Source organism: Triturus cristatus, chromosome 4_2, assembly GCF_964204655.1.
Source record: "Triturus cristatus chromosome 4_2, aTriCri1.1, whole genome shotgun sequence".
Taxonomy (NCBI): domain Eukaryota; kingdom Metazoa; phylum Chordata; class Amphibia; order Caudata; family Salamandridae; genus Triturus; species Triturus cristatus.
The window spans coordinates 667,343,343-667,358,434 of record NC_140586.1 but is presented as its reverse complement, the minus strand read 5'-3'; the positions used below and the strand labels follow the sequence as shown (position 1 = coordinate 667,358,434).

The 15,092-nt window shown below is 41.8% G+C and overlaps 1 protein-coding gene across 1 annotated transcript in view; it reads right to left on the bottom strand.

Annotated features, from left to right (window-relative positions):
* The window catches only part of LOC146834868 (FRAS1-related extracellular matrix protein 1-like), a 991,143-nt gene that overhangs the window by 89,934 nt on the left and 886,117 nt on the right, over window positions 1–15,092 (bottom strand). The window contains exon 31 of the mRNA XM_085602468.1: window positions 12,321–12,616. Within this exon, the coding sequence (XP_085458594.1) occupies window positions 12,321–12,616 (296 nt within the window). The remainder of the gene's footprint in view (window positions 1–12,320; window positions 12,617–15,092) is intronic.

The window sequence follows — 15,092 nt, the reverse complement described above, 5'->3', positions numbered from 1 at the left end:
GCTTTACTGTTAAAACTGGAAAAAGGTTAAGAAACGTGTATAAAAGAGGAAAAAAAAGAAAAAAAGAAACATACATTGGGACAGCAGTCCCTGGTGCTGAAGGGGACTAGTTTTTCTGCAGATGTGCACTCTTTGGACAGGCACAGCTGCCATTACTCACAGTGGACTGACCAATGCCCGAAGTCAGCTGACCCTGTGCTCCCGGCTGCATTTGTGAATGAAGATGAAAGTGACACGAGAGAAGGTCGATGGAGGAACAAGACTTTTTGAAAATCCATGCATGTACGCATGTATGTATGTATGCATATATGTATGTATGCATGTACGCATGTATGTATGTATGTATGTATGTATGTATGTATACCAGTGCTTTAAATGGGCCGCTACTGTCCGGTACAGAGTACCAGCACTTTTTTATTTTGAGAGGGAGAGTACCGGCACTTCTCAAGAGAGGCATAATACTTTTAATCAGAGAGCACCAGCACTTCTCACAAACAAGCAGGTACTCTGTTACAGAGTACCTGCACTTCTATTTTTCCATTTCAAGCACTGATACATACATGTAGTACATAGTTTTTGAAAAATAAACGATCTTGGCTAACAACATATTTTAATATGGCGCACTTGATATAGTAAACACTCAAAGAATGCATTTATGCGACAATAAAGATTGCATTCTGCACAATTCCTGTATTCTAACGCCGAGATAATTCGATGAATGTATGCACAGAGTTAAATAAAAACAACTTCAAGGCACAGTTTAATTCCCTCCCAATTACATGTCCCACCTCCCTCCGTGTCACATCCGGAGCCCCCGCACCCACCTGTTCTATCTACATCCCTCTCGGTTCGCTCACCCTGACATGATAGAAATGTTCTCCGATAGGTGCTATGCAGCTCAAAGAAATGACATTTAGATGAATCCTATTAGCTCTTTCTCTTAATCCCCCTTGCAGACTGGTTTACAACTGTGGCTTCCTTGTCGTGCTAACTCTGCTTTTACTGAAAAGACGTTTTATCTTTGACTGCGTGAGGGATTATTATTTTTCTTGTCAGTTATTGTTCACAATTAAGTTGTGAACTGAAGCCTCTTTAGGACATGCTTGCATTGGATAGCCGCAGTCTGAAGCTTCCAACATTCTCTAAGGAGGGGCTGAGATTGAACGACAAACACCCCCAGCTCCATGGCTATCACTGCCAGAGGCCTGGTATTCCCCATTTGGATGAAAACTCCGGCTTCACTGGTTCAGGTACACGTGGTTCAGCCTTACTGCACCTGATATTCCTGGCAGCGGTAATTACTGCATGGATTTCCAGAAACATATTCAATTGCAAGAAAGTGCAGTTTAGTGTATAAAAAAGGGCCCCCTGTAAATGTTAGGTGCGCCTAGAACAGGGAAATAACTCATGAGAAAAACATTTCTAGGTAGCAACGAATATACATTTATAAATATAGATCAACATGGGAATATGATCTATGGAAATAATGTACTCTCACAAAATTAAAAATATATGGATCTTTTTATTCATTTTAGATAAAAGTCTGGCTAGATGTACATAAATATATTACACACAAGTCACGTGAGACAAACTAAACAACACAATCAAATTAACCAATCGTGATACATAAAATCAATACTTGACTATATATACAATACAACACATAATGGCTTGAAGAACAATAACGGAAGTTTTGTTCAGTAGAGTGATGTAATTTTCAAATTGCAAGAAAGTGCAACATGGCACATACACAAATATCAATTGTATATTATATTTGCATTTAGGCAGGGCGACTGGAATTATGTGGCAGGGTTGACTAAATTATGCAGCAAGAAAAAGCACTTTTTTTGTGATAGCTTTACTTCATAATTGTAACATTTTTCTGCGTCTTAACACTGTTTCATCAAACGTTTGACCTCAGATAACGGATTATGTAGCAACTACGGCAAACCCATTATTATGTGGAAAACATCATGGCAGCAGAATTGCATAATTCCAGTGATCCTGTATATAGGGTACATACATTGCAGAAAGCTAGCTGTAGAGACATGTTACAGGGTATATGAGTGAGTAGGAGGGCAACACCTGGTGTTTGGTGCTCCTGGAAGATGTGGTTCTTTAGTTCCTTCCTGAAGTGGAGGAGCAATAGTGCTTGTGAGGTCTGCACCAGGAAGGCAACATGTCAAACAAATGGCTGCAAATAACCTAACAAAAATATAATGATGATGTCGACTTGAGCACATAGCACAATCATAAGAAAAGAAACCTACTGCCTCCTCTTCTAGAATCTTGGTGCTGGACAGTGAAAATAATTTTAGACCATTTCCATGTCAATAGTCCAGAGGGTGAAGAAGTCATCAAAGGCGCGGTACTGCTGCGAGTTGGAACATCACTTTTGAGTGGCGGTGTCGCCCCTATGGATATTAATTGTTGCAAATTCAATCTGTGGTGAACTGCCAGCTCAGAGTTCACCCTAACCTAGTCCTCGTGCAGGGTTACAGTTCACCTTCTGATTGTACAGGTTACATTTACCAAACCTGGCCTCTGAGTAGCACAGTTGCCTGCCTAGTTGTTGTTGCCAAAGCACAGTTGGGTTCTCCATAAACATACTGGCGCTCATGTGACCAACTCTTGAGCCATTGCTAGCTATGCACTCCCAGATGCCTACCACAGCAGCACGTATGCCACCTACAATTTTGCTCATATCACTCTCCCATCTATGGAGGGTATGAAACCACAGAGCTAGTTACTTCTGCACAGAATACATAGGAAATCATGTCTCCTATACTGTTGGAGCAGGTAGATAGCGGATTGTACTTGGTTACCTTTTTGGCACTGATTAGGAGCGCGTCTGTTTTTGGTGGGGGATGCTGGAGCGCCAGAATACCTGATTCCGGCTGAGTCCCAGCACCAAACAATGATTACTGGATAGAATGCACTTGTAATATGGCGGACTGAATATCACGTGACACGATCCATTTAAAACCGACACAGTTGAGCGATTTCTGTTGAATACGCACGTCTCATTTTGAACACGCCCGTATTGGTGGGCATGGTCACGATTTGGTATTGGTGGATGTGAGTTTGATTTTCAGCTTTTGGCGCATCACAGACGGTTTTGGTTGTATGCAATGGTTCTTTATTTTTCAGTGAATGGAGGGTCTGTTTTAATTTGCGGGTTGTCGGGAATGTGTTTTGAAGAAAGAGAGAAGGTATGGGGTAAGGAGGACACTCACCTAACATTACATTTAAAAGTTTGGACAAACCACGTGGTTTGATGTTGGCAGGGCTTTAAGTGGGCCGGGTCTGTCTGGGTCTGAGCACCGGCAGTTATTTTCAGGGGGCCTCGAAACAGGTCTGTATCGGGCTCTATTTGCGGGCCTCGCAAAGGTAGTCCGTTTTCTTTTTTTTTTTCTTGGACTGCAGTGAGAGCATGCACATTGATGTGGGCATGCTCATTTTGCTCACTACTGAGTAGTGAAGGGCAAGGCATGATGTCATGCCAGGTGAGCCGTGTTGTAAGAGGAAGGGAAATCCTTTAAAGAGAGCCATTTTCTCTCAGGATTTCCCTTCTCTTGAAGCTGCGCAGGAGCAACGTCGTCGTGGTGCCAGCCTTGACATGGTGGGATGATTTGGAGAGACAACCACAGGCAGCCTGCTCCAGCACGACCCTGCTCGGAGCTTTCGCACTGAGCGTCAAGGCTGCAGTGTAATCCAGCAACAAGTGAAGCACAGAGAGAGGAAATAGTCTGCGTGATCCTGCCCCAGCCCTAACAGCTCCAGGAAGTTAGAAGATGAAATTGACATACACTTTGATTTGGACTCCTGCTTGCTATTTTTAGTGCTTCTCCGCCCATTCCCCATCACATTCCGCAAGATTTGTTTTTTTATTTGATTGACAGTTGCTAAGACCTATAGGTCTGTAAGCATCACTTTTGATTGCATTATACGCATTTTTTTATTTTAGTTTAGCATTCCAGCATGGCTGACGGTGATGAGGACATGGTAAAAGTACAAAATGTCCGTCATGTGTTTTGATGCTTCTATGTACACGCGTGTGATGCCTACCAGTGCATGCTGCTTCCCAGTTTTTGCACACACATCGGTCGTTTCAGAATGGTAATCAAGATGGCCATGTTGTAACAGTAGCAAAAAAGAAAACAAAACAAACTTAATTGTATGCTGAATGACAAAGCAAACTAGTGTTGGCAGAGCCATTAGGGGAGGTACTCATCTTTTAAATGTTACTAATGCTTATTTAAAAATAAAAGTTTAGCATTTGTATAGTAACCTAAATAATGTGATTTTATGTGTCATTGTGTTAGATCAGTATTCTTTGCAATATTTTATTAAATGTATCCATAAAGGCAAAATTGGAGAGGGATTTATATTTTTGCTAGTTTGGGGGGAGTGGCAGACAAATACCACAAAAAATATTCTGCACACAACAGTCGACTGGTTCCATGTCATGAGGGTAAATTCAGCCACTCTGATTTTTTTTTTTAAATGTACAACCCTCTGAAAGGTGGGACTTGCAGGCACATGTTTTATTGGCGAAAAAGCTACTACAGGTCCGGGCACGCTTTGTTCAAATTGATGAAAATCCAGCACCGGTTCAAAGTCACACTTGTAACCTGGGGCGAATCTGGCAATTTTCATGCCAAGTGTATGCTTAAGGTCACGAAGAGCCCCTGGTCAGCGCTATTGTTTTTAAAACACTTTCAGATTTCTTCGACACGGTAGCATATAAGAATTCAAAGTTAAGTTGTACCTTTGATTGGGCGACTATTCTGCTATGCCTCTTGTGGTTATTCCACCGTCACAAATTGGGTTTTGCAAACCTGGTGTATTCAAAAGAGAACCGAGCGCTTCCCAAGTTGTTCAGTGCTGTGAGGTAAAAGGATGGCAATGCCCAGGTAGCCTTATTCCAAGTAGTGAGGTAGAAGGGTAGCAATTCCTAGGAGCATTTTGTGTTCTATGTAGTGATGCAGTGAAGCAGAAGAATGGCAGTGCTGAGGGTTATCTGAGTAGTGAAGCAGTTAGGTAGAATATTACTTACACTATGCATTGATGCAGTGTGGTAGATGGATGGCAGTGCCTCAGGATATTCATTATACTGTGAAGTGATATACAAATGTATGATTTTCTTAAGCACACAATGCTAGTGATCTTGATTTAAGCCACGCCCCTTTAAGAGGTTTGCCCCGTCCCTCTAAGAGCACCCCCAGTTTTTTTCCCCACTTTAAGCCCTGGATGTCGGTGTCATTTGCATTAGCATGTTCGTGCAGGTAGTAATACAACTATGGGGCACAAAAGTAGGGTCATGTTATATTACATACAGTTTTTGGGTTGGATTGGACTAAATCATTTGTAATTGGCAGTACAAACATTCAGGATTGATTTTGCATGATAGAGCATAATTATGTACATTTTTCAAAAAATTGTTTTCATTTAGGTCAATACCCTGCAATGATTATAATTGTGAAGGTTATGTCATTGATTTGGGTTGCTGGTACTCTCATGAGTAAGTTTTCCACCCTAGTTGCTCTTGAAGAACGTCTAAAAAGCCCAAACTGCCTTGGGAATACCATCAGACGTTTAATTATATGATTTGTTAGCCTCTCATGTCCATGAGTAAAGTCTATTGGGGCACTCGTTGACCTTTTGTCAGAATTGAAGATACAAATAAGTTTAGAAAAAGCTTGGATTACTGATTGAATTAAACTGGATAAAAAAATGAATACATTGGTTGACATCTTTGGATTTTCTGGAAACATTTGCAGTGGGTTGTGGGACCTGACGAGACTCCAGCATTTTGTATGGACAGAATATCCGCCACGTTTTTGGGACAGATGAACCCTTCCCCCAAACTCTAAATCAGGGACTTAGTGTGTTTTTAATATGAAGTTGATCCGAATGAACAGGACATAATCAAAGTAAATAGTATTTATGGCTCTAACCCTTTTGCACAGCTAAACAGCTTTGATATTGCACAATTTAGTTATACTTTAGTTAATGATCTTGGAAAGACTATGGATAAATAGACATGAATATACCAAGCCGGAATCAAACTTTGACTTGCAGGTCACAGGACATATCAGCGAGGAACGCTCAGTTCACTGAACTATGTTGCCCGGAGAAAGGAAAGTCTCTAATTAAGTAAATTTGATAAAACGAACAAAAGAGCAGATTGTGAGTCCTCCACTGTGGCATGTACCATTAGCAGTAAATTGACACATCTTGTTGCCACCTTCGAAGGATGATTCTCTTTCTTCTTTTTTGGACTCAAAACTACTTGTTAACCCTGTAATTTCATGCAGCATGGTTCATGATTATTCTTGCTGTCTTGCTCTGGCATTTTATCTTCTGTGTCATTATTTGCTGGTGTTGAACAAGGCAACTACACTCCTCGTTGGGATTAGGTACAGCTAATTAATTCTCCCTTGTTTTCATTCAACGAAATATACTTTCAAGGGCAAACTAGTTCTTTTTTGTTTTGTTTATATAAGCCACAGTTTACGCCTATATTTCTTCGGTTCACACTAACCTCAAACTTCCCTTTGTAGTTCTCCGGTCACACAGATCTCCAGAGCTGGCATCTCCTTTTTTTCATCTCCTGAAATAGAGGAACCTCTTGCCACAGTCTTTGAGAACCATCTTTAATCACATGAGATTTGTAAGGAGCTGAAACAGGGCTATTTTCATCTTCCTAAATTATTGTCAAGACACTGACTATTGTAAAGATATGCTTTATAAGAATTAAATCAAATGACATCAGTGTGCATAGTATGGGCTAAAGACATCATTTAATAGTATTTATTTAAGAGTTTTATATAGCGCTAGCCAGACCTGAAGGTATCGGAGCACTTTACAGCATGATCACTCGTAAGATACATTAACATATTAGTATGTACAATGACTCATGACGCATCGCATAAAATAGTCGTAGAGAGCACAGTGTCACTCGTAGGGTATGTTGTCACAGTAGTATGCACAAAGACTTATGGCGCTTCGTGTAATGTCGTCATAGGAGCACAATGACATGTGACAAGATTAGGCCAGGGAAGGGGGATATAGGAGATAGTCATGAGGAGAGTGAGGTAGAGGTCTTAATGTCAAAGTGTCTGTGTGCTGCTGTGGGCAGGTTTCGGCGGTTAGGTTGAGGCTATCCATACGGGAAGGATCGGTTGAGGGGGAGGTCTTTGAGCTGCCTTTTGAATTTGAAGTATGAGGGGTTAGTCCTGATATGGACTGGTATTGAGTTCCAGATTTTGGGTGCATTTCCTGCGAGGGATCGAGATGCAGTTTTTTGTTTGTGAGTTCTCGGAGGGATAAGGAGTAGGGTGTTGGTTCTCCTTAGGCTTCATGTCTGACCGGCCATCTGGAGTTTGGCAGCCAGGTGGGTGGGTTTCCCTGTGTGCAGCACTTTGTGTGTGAGGCAGTGTCTGAAGTTTGCCCACACTTAGCTCTCCGAGTGTAGGGGAGGTGTGTTCATATTTCTTTACTCCGGTGACCATTCTGGCAGCTGCGTTCAGAGTTGATCTGAGGGGAGCTAGGTGAGATTTTGCTGATCCTGTGAGTGTTGCAATCCCGTAGTCCAGTCTGGACAGCACTAAGGATTGAGTAGCTTGTTTGAGGTCGTTCTGAGGGATGAAGGGTGTTCTTTGCGGTGTTCTTGATGTGTTTGCTCATGTCTAATTTAGGGTCCAGAGTGATTCCCAGCAATTTTGCAGAATCGGCTAGGGTGAGGTTGTAGTTGAGCGCATCAACAGCTTTTAGCCATTCTGTGATTTGGGGGTTCTTCTCATTGCTGGAGATGAGGAGGATTTCCGTCTTGTCTTGATTAAGTTTTAAGTGGTTGCGTGATTGCCAGTGTTGGACTTCTCTTGGAGTGCCGTTCAGTCTCTGAATGTCTTCAATGGAGGAGGTTTCCAGATAGATCTGGATATAGTCTGCATGGAGGTGGAAGGGAATGTTAGATTTTTTGAGTATGCTGGTAAGGGGTTCCATATAGATGTTGAAGAGTTGCGGGAGAGTACTGATCCTTGGGGGACACCCCTGCTCACGGGGAGTAGGTCCGATGAGAAGTTGTAGTTTTTTATACTTTGGGTGGAGTTCTGTAGAAAAGAGGTAAATCACTGTAATACCATCTCTTCTGCTCCAGCCCTTTCTTGAAGTGCCTTAATGAGTAGTTTGTGGTCAACCATGTCAAAGGCTGCCGATAGGTCCAGGAGTATGAGTAGGCAGCATTGGCCTGTATCCAGAGATTTGTGCATATCATCTATTACATTTAGGATCACTGTCTCTGTACTGCAACCTTTTCTGAAACCTGATTGGTGAGGGTCTAGGAGGTTGGTGTTGTCCAGGTGTTGAGTAAGTTGGAGGAGAACACATCTTTCCAGGATTTTCGCTAGGAGAGAGAGGTTGGAGAAGGGTCTGAAGTTATTCAGATAAATTGTGTCACAGCTCGGGTTTTTCAGTAGAGGTGTGACTTGGCAGCTTTTGAGACAATCCGGCAAGACTCCAGTACTCAAGGAGCTGTTTATGATCTTGGTCCAGTGCGGGCTAGGGAGAGTTTGAGCTTTTTGGCCAGTTGGGCAGGTATGCGGTCCAAGAATTTTGCTGAGGGTTAGGTGGTGGAAATAATTTTGATGACCTCTGCTTCAGAGCTGGGATTGAAAGGATAGGATCATCACTTATAAAGCGCGAACGAATGCCGAGGCGTCTTGGCGCTGGTCCATAGAAAGAGATCGCTCCACCTAACCCCTAGTCGTATCAAACAGCCGTGTTTTTATCAGTTTTCTGAAAGCTTGGTGATTCTCCGTAAGTTTAACAAAGCCAGGGAGCTCATTCCACAGGCAAGCCGCCTGAAAGGAAAAAGCTCTACCACCCCATCTGGCTTTTCTGACACGATTCAGTTGCAGTAAGCTTTGCGTAGATGATCTCAGTGTCCGCCCCGGGAGATATGGGCTGAAGAGCTTCTGGACTTCCAGAGCTCCCCCTCCAAAGACCGCCTTATGAACTAGGCATAACGCCTTGAACTCTATGCGCTGCTGAACTGGAAGCCAGTGAAGCGCTTCAATTCCCTTGGCCACAGACTGGTCCCTGGGTACATCCAACAGGAGTCTAGCTGCCGCATTCTGCAGGATCTGCAGTCTTTTGAGCAAGGTCTTATTCAGTCCAAGCAGTACTGCGTTACAATAGTCCATTTTGGACAGCACTAAAGCTACAACCACATTCCTGCGAAGATCTGGATTAATAAACGGGAAAATCTTCCGCAGTATCCTGATTAAGTAAAAACAGGAGGAGGCAAGGTTGTTGACCTGTGCGGAGAAATTAAGTTGGTTATCGAATATCACTCCCAGATTTCTGACCTTAAGCACAGGACAGGGACATTCACCTGCCTCCGCCGGCCACCAGGAGCTATTCCATACCGGACTTCCTGGACCAAATTCCATTATCTCCGTCTTCTCTGTGTTGATCTTAAGGAAGTTTTCTCGCATCCATCTCATGATTGCAGACATACAGCTATGAAACTTGTTAGCCGTGACATTTGATTCTTCACCAGCCGAGACTATAAGCTGTGAATCATCAGCGTAGGAGATCACAGTAAAACCCTGAGCCTTAATAAGCTTGGCCAGGGGGGCTACATAAATGTTGAAGAGCGTGGGGGACAAAGAGGAGCCTTGTGGCACACCACATGGTAACTGGAACGGGTCTGACCGCAAGCCGTCCCATAACAGACTGTTATCTCTGCCATCCAAGAAAGAGGCTAGCAGTGCCAATGCCCTACCCTGGACCCCACACTCCTGAAGCCTTCGAAGCAGCACCTTGTGATTAACGGTATCGAAGGCCGCCGAGAGGTCCAACATCACCAATACTGCTCGACCTCCGCGGTCAGCTATCGCCCGTACATTTTCTGCTGCGATCAGCAATGCTGACTCCGTGGAGTGCTGGGCACGGAAACCGTGCTGAGATGAGTCGAGCAAATCATGGGCTACCAAGTGTGCTGTAAGGGCACGATTTAGTTCTTTCTCCAGAATCTTCGCCCCCAAGGGCAGGGCAGAGATTGGACGATAGTTTTTCAGAACGAGAGGGTCTAATGTTGTTTTTTTTAATAAAGGTTTAATTATTGCCCTCTTCCAACAAGACGGATAGCGCCCAGATTGCATTGCAATGTTAATTACCTGGGACAGTTCCTCCGCTATCAAGTCAGCAGCCAAATGGACCACAGATGGGGGGCAAGGATCCAGAGGTGAACCTGAGTTTGTTGAGAGGATCAACCTCTTAGTTTCCTCCACAGTAATTGAGGCAAACTCACTGAGTTCTATGTCGTTCCTCAATTATTTAGGCATGGTGTTCAATTTACTGAAGCGTATAAGAAAGATTTATGAATACCAAGAGTCCTGGTATACATGCTTGAATTCAAGGGTTTCAAATACCGTCTACCCATTTACCTATGGGTGCAAGGCTGATTATGATGAATATGTTTACCTCTCAAATTGCAATATACTTTATAAAAGATTTCCATATGTGAGGGGGTGCTTGGGTGTGATATCTTCCGTTCCTGGGATGATTTACTGTCTGGGGGACTGCTTTGCAGGTCCAAGGAGAGTTCTATCTTGGTGATTTTGTCATTAAAGAAATTGGCAAAGTTATCACACAGGTCTTTGGAGGCCACAACTTGTATCAAAAGGGGGCGTGTGAGTTTGTTGCCTTATGAGATTAAAGAGTTCTTTAGGTCTGTTTTTAGCGTTGCCAAGGGCATTACAAAAGAAGGAAGCTTTTTCATTGTTTATGTGTTTTTTGTATTTCCCTCATACTGATTTGAGTCTAGCTCATAGGATTGTGGATGGGTTGTTTGGCCAGAGTCTTTCTGCCGCCCTTAGTTCTCTTCTTTCGGAGTTTATGTCTGTGTTGAACCACGATCTAGATGGTATGTTCCTGACTCTTTTTAGTTTCAGGGGGGCTATTTGGTTTATAATGGAAGTCATAGTAGTGTTGTAGTGGGAGGTGAGTTCTGTTGTTGAGAGCTCACGATTGAGAATATCATGAAGGCCGTTGTAAAGTGGCAGCTTCAAGAAAGAATTTGGTAAAAGGGTGAAAGCGAGGGTTGCTTCACAGACTCTTCCAACTTGACCATTCTCTATTTAGTAGTACAAGATAAACCACAACAAATAAGCATTTCTGGAATAAGCATTATTGTTGGCTATATGTACTTGACATTCAGGACAGATTACTTGCAATAATACAGAGCCAGGCATGCATAATGTATTTCTAACATGGTTTAGGTTTTATAAAACCATCTAGCTCAAAATGTTGAAGAAAGAGTAATAGTTAAGAGACTTATTAGGATACCAACTATGCTGAACTCTGTGTCCACTCTTGCATATCGAATTTGGGGAGGTATTAGAATCTGATTTTGTTTATTGTGTTCATGGAGGAGCTAATCTAAGATGCAGATGTAAATGATTTCAGTGACACACGGTCCCCAACTGAGAGTTTTCAAAGTGATCTGTAATTCACAAAGGAAGCTTACACTTTTGAATAATTGACACTTTTGAGTGAGTTTACTACTTTTTGCTCATTTGTGAAATCTGATTGTAAGTTTCTACATGGAAAAAAATCAGCAGTAAGTCCAGTGGCACACATGGCCAACCAACGGTACAACCTCTGATATAAAATAATGGAGAGAGTGAAATAACATAATACATTATAGGAAATATGTTCAATTAAAATAAATTAAATATTAATTATAATTTAATGTTAAACAATATAAAATAGTACATATTTACTAACTAATGATAACATATTTGTATACTAAATTTTGAAAGAAAAAAATAATGTAAGAATATTTTTATTAAAATATAACAACATTACCTTTAATTAATTCAATACATCACTTTTAATACTTATTGATGCATAATAAAAAACATATTTAGGTGGTAATTAACTTTTTAGTTTAAACTTCAGAAAAATAAAGATATCCTAAACTTTTAGCTTGCCTACTGAATGCTGGGTTTGTCGGCCAGGGCAGCATTGGTCCTCCTGATCTGAGACCGTCAAGATCATCCATGCTGCTGTCCAGGACCTGTTATGCCCTCCAGCAGTACCTGAGGGTATGGGTGACTACCAGTATGGCCATGCCTTACTAGAACTTTCACCTTTCATTTTCAACTTTCATAATGTGTGCTTTTCTTAAAACAAATCCCGGCAGCAAAGCAAAAATATGGAGGCCTGCCTTGCTGAATATCTAAATCCTTTAAAGTGGTACATAAAACATTTTGCAGTGTTGTGGCTGTATACTGAAATCCACTTACCTCTCTGTTGTTTTCAATAGCAGTCAGCTGTTTTCGTATGGACTTCGGTGTGACGGTATCTGTAAATGCACTTTCAGAAAACAGTCGAAGTTGATCAGTTTGAGGAACATCACCACGGAGAACTGGAACATGGTCATGCTCACTTCCAAAAGTAGGGTTTTCTACTCTTGTGACCTTTTTATCTCTATCAGTAAATTGAGATGTTGAAGGATTCACCCAAGGTTTCAAAAGAGAACTTCCTGCGTCTAGCAGTTCATGGGTACCACTTGTCCTAAAGTCCCGTGCAATACATCCACCTAAAATACGACAGACAGAAAACATTTACAAAAATCACTGAGTTACTTGATACTGCATTCTCATTACATAATTTTCATGGTCCAAAATATATGAAATGATGTACTTGTTTGATATGAAATGAGATATGTGTAACGCTTGTGATGACAATAAATGACCAAGAAAGTAGTGAACAGTCTATAAATCTTCATGATATGCTTTTCAATCTCTCGCATCAATTTATTGCTCTGGAACAGTCAGACTGATATGAGTATTAAAGTATATTGCAATTTGAGAGGTAAACATATTCATCATAATCAGCCTTGCACCCATAGGTAAATGGGTAGACGGTATTTGAAACCCTTGAATTCAAGCATGTATACCAGGACTCTTGGTATTCATAAATCTTTCTTATACGCTTCAGTAAATTGAACACCATGCCTAAATAATTTCTATTTTTGCAGCACACTTGCTATCACTTTGCAGTTATGTGGGATCAATAATGTAGGGATGGTAGAGATACTATAGCTACTAAGAAAAATCAGATAAACACACCAGAAGTGTTTACAAATGTGTGGTAAAGATCATCAAGGTGTATTGAGGCTGATATTATTCTAAGATAAGGTTCAAACCACATCTTAATTCAAGATGTCTTGTGCAGGGATGACATAGAGAGTATGAAGGCTTCAGTAAGTAGAGGCTTGACAATGGAAAGCTCTCTCAGCCAACTGCTTGTAATCTGTCGAGTACATGGCAAGCAGGTAGAGATAGGCTGACAGTTGGTGTCTGGTCAGGTGATACCCTGGAGCTTTTATTTAAGTAGATAGATTCTCTCCCATTTATCCCTGTGTGGCTGATACACAAGACACTGATTTGTTGGTTTCACTAGTAAAAACCAAAATGTGCCAAGTGCAGTGGTGAAGTTCTCATTTCTATACATATATTTTCAGGGGCAGTCAGTTACCTTTGCTTGGAGTCCTTTTACAATGTGCAAATCCATTCTCATAAACTTCACCACAAGAAGCCCAGTAATGAGCTAAAATGTTCAACAGGGACAAGACACCTCTCCCCGGAGTTGTAACATTTATGACCACATTGTGGACTTGAGGGACACACACATACCTGAATTGGTAAGACTGCTCTCAAATGGTTCAGAAACATCAGCTCATGCTTGGCCCCTTCTTTTTTAAATCTACTTCTCACTTGTGGGGAACCACAGCGACTGGAATTCACCTCCTAGCTTCTTCAGCAATTACAGTACGACACCGTTGTCATATAGTTCCTATAAACCTATATAGGATCTGCACGTTTAGATACCATACACTATACTATTGGTGTCAGACTGATTCTGACACCCCTACCGGGTATGTTAGCCTGTACACCAGCTTGCTCACAGTGCCACTAGAAACCCCTCTTACCAAGGAGAGAATAGTTTTTGGCAACTATCGAACATGACAACTCTAATCCCTCAGGATCGTGGAAACAGTGTATTACTTTTCGCTCATTCACTCGTGGTCACTTTGTCTCAGAGAGATACACAGAATAAATGGTGGGAATGTTTTTCAATAAGCACTCATTGAACCAGCATCATTCTAGTGTAAAATGGATGTGCTGAAACAACCACTAGACAGTAACAGATATAAATGATTGTAAGCACTAACAAGTAAAAGGATGCCAGATTTCTACCATCATGCTAAAACAATGAATACAGGCAAGTATATGAAATACATGACAGTAATAAATGTGTACTCCTACGATGCGACCCTAACTAGATGTACCTAAGTGTACCTGTAGGTGTAAAGCCAAGAATTCCTCTAGGATAAAGTCAACCCAATTACCTGAAGTGAGAGACTGTGGAACCCCGTATTGTTCTCGCGATGGACACCCCGCAAGGGATGTCAGACCACTGCGAGCTGGAGTGTCTGCGTGCAGGAGCCTCAGCGTCTCGCGTCAGTGTGTCGGCATGGAAGTCCTTTTCTCCTCTGACTACCTCAGCAAGATATGGTGTATATTATATCCAAAGTGCTACCCCCTGGGGATATACGTTGCTGTGTCATGTCGGACTAGGAAGACGGAAGGAATGGCCTTTATACATAGTTATTATGCTGGAGATGGTAAGCCTGCTGTCCAGCTGCGATTCCAAGAATCCTCATGCATAATGAATGAGGCTTAAGCTTTTCGGAGAAAACCCCATGTCATCTTTGGACATTACCGTAACTAGGTAAAAGGTCAGTACTAAGAATCATTATGCAGTATAATGGTAGGAGAGAATGTAGGTGAAAGGTTAGGTGACTACCTGAGCCTATATTGCGGTACCTATATGGAATATAAAACCGTATTCACAGTAAATGTGTGTTACATCTTTTTTGTAACCCTTCCTGTCCAGAGAATATTCCTCATTGAGGCCAGAGTAGGTCAGACAAGAGCAATTACATTTTCATCCACCATTGGGCAGCCAACCATATGAAGAGGGCGCATAAGTGCTTAATGGGAGCCGAT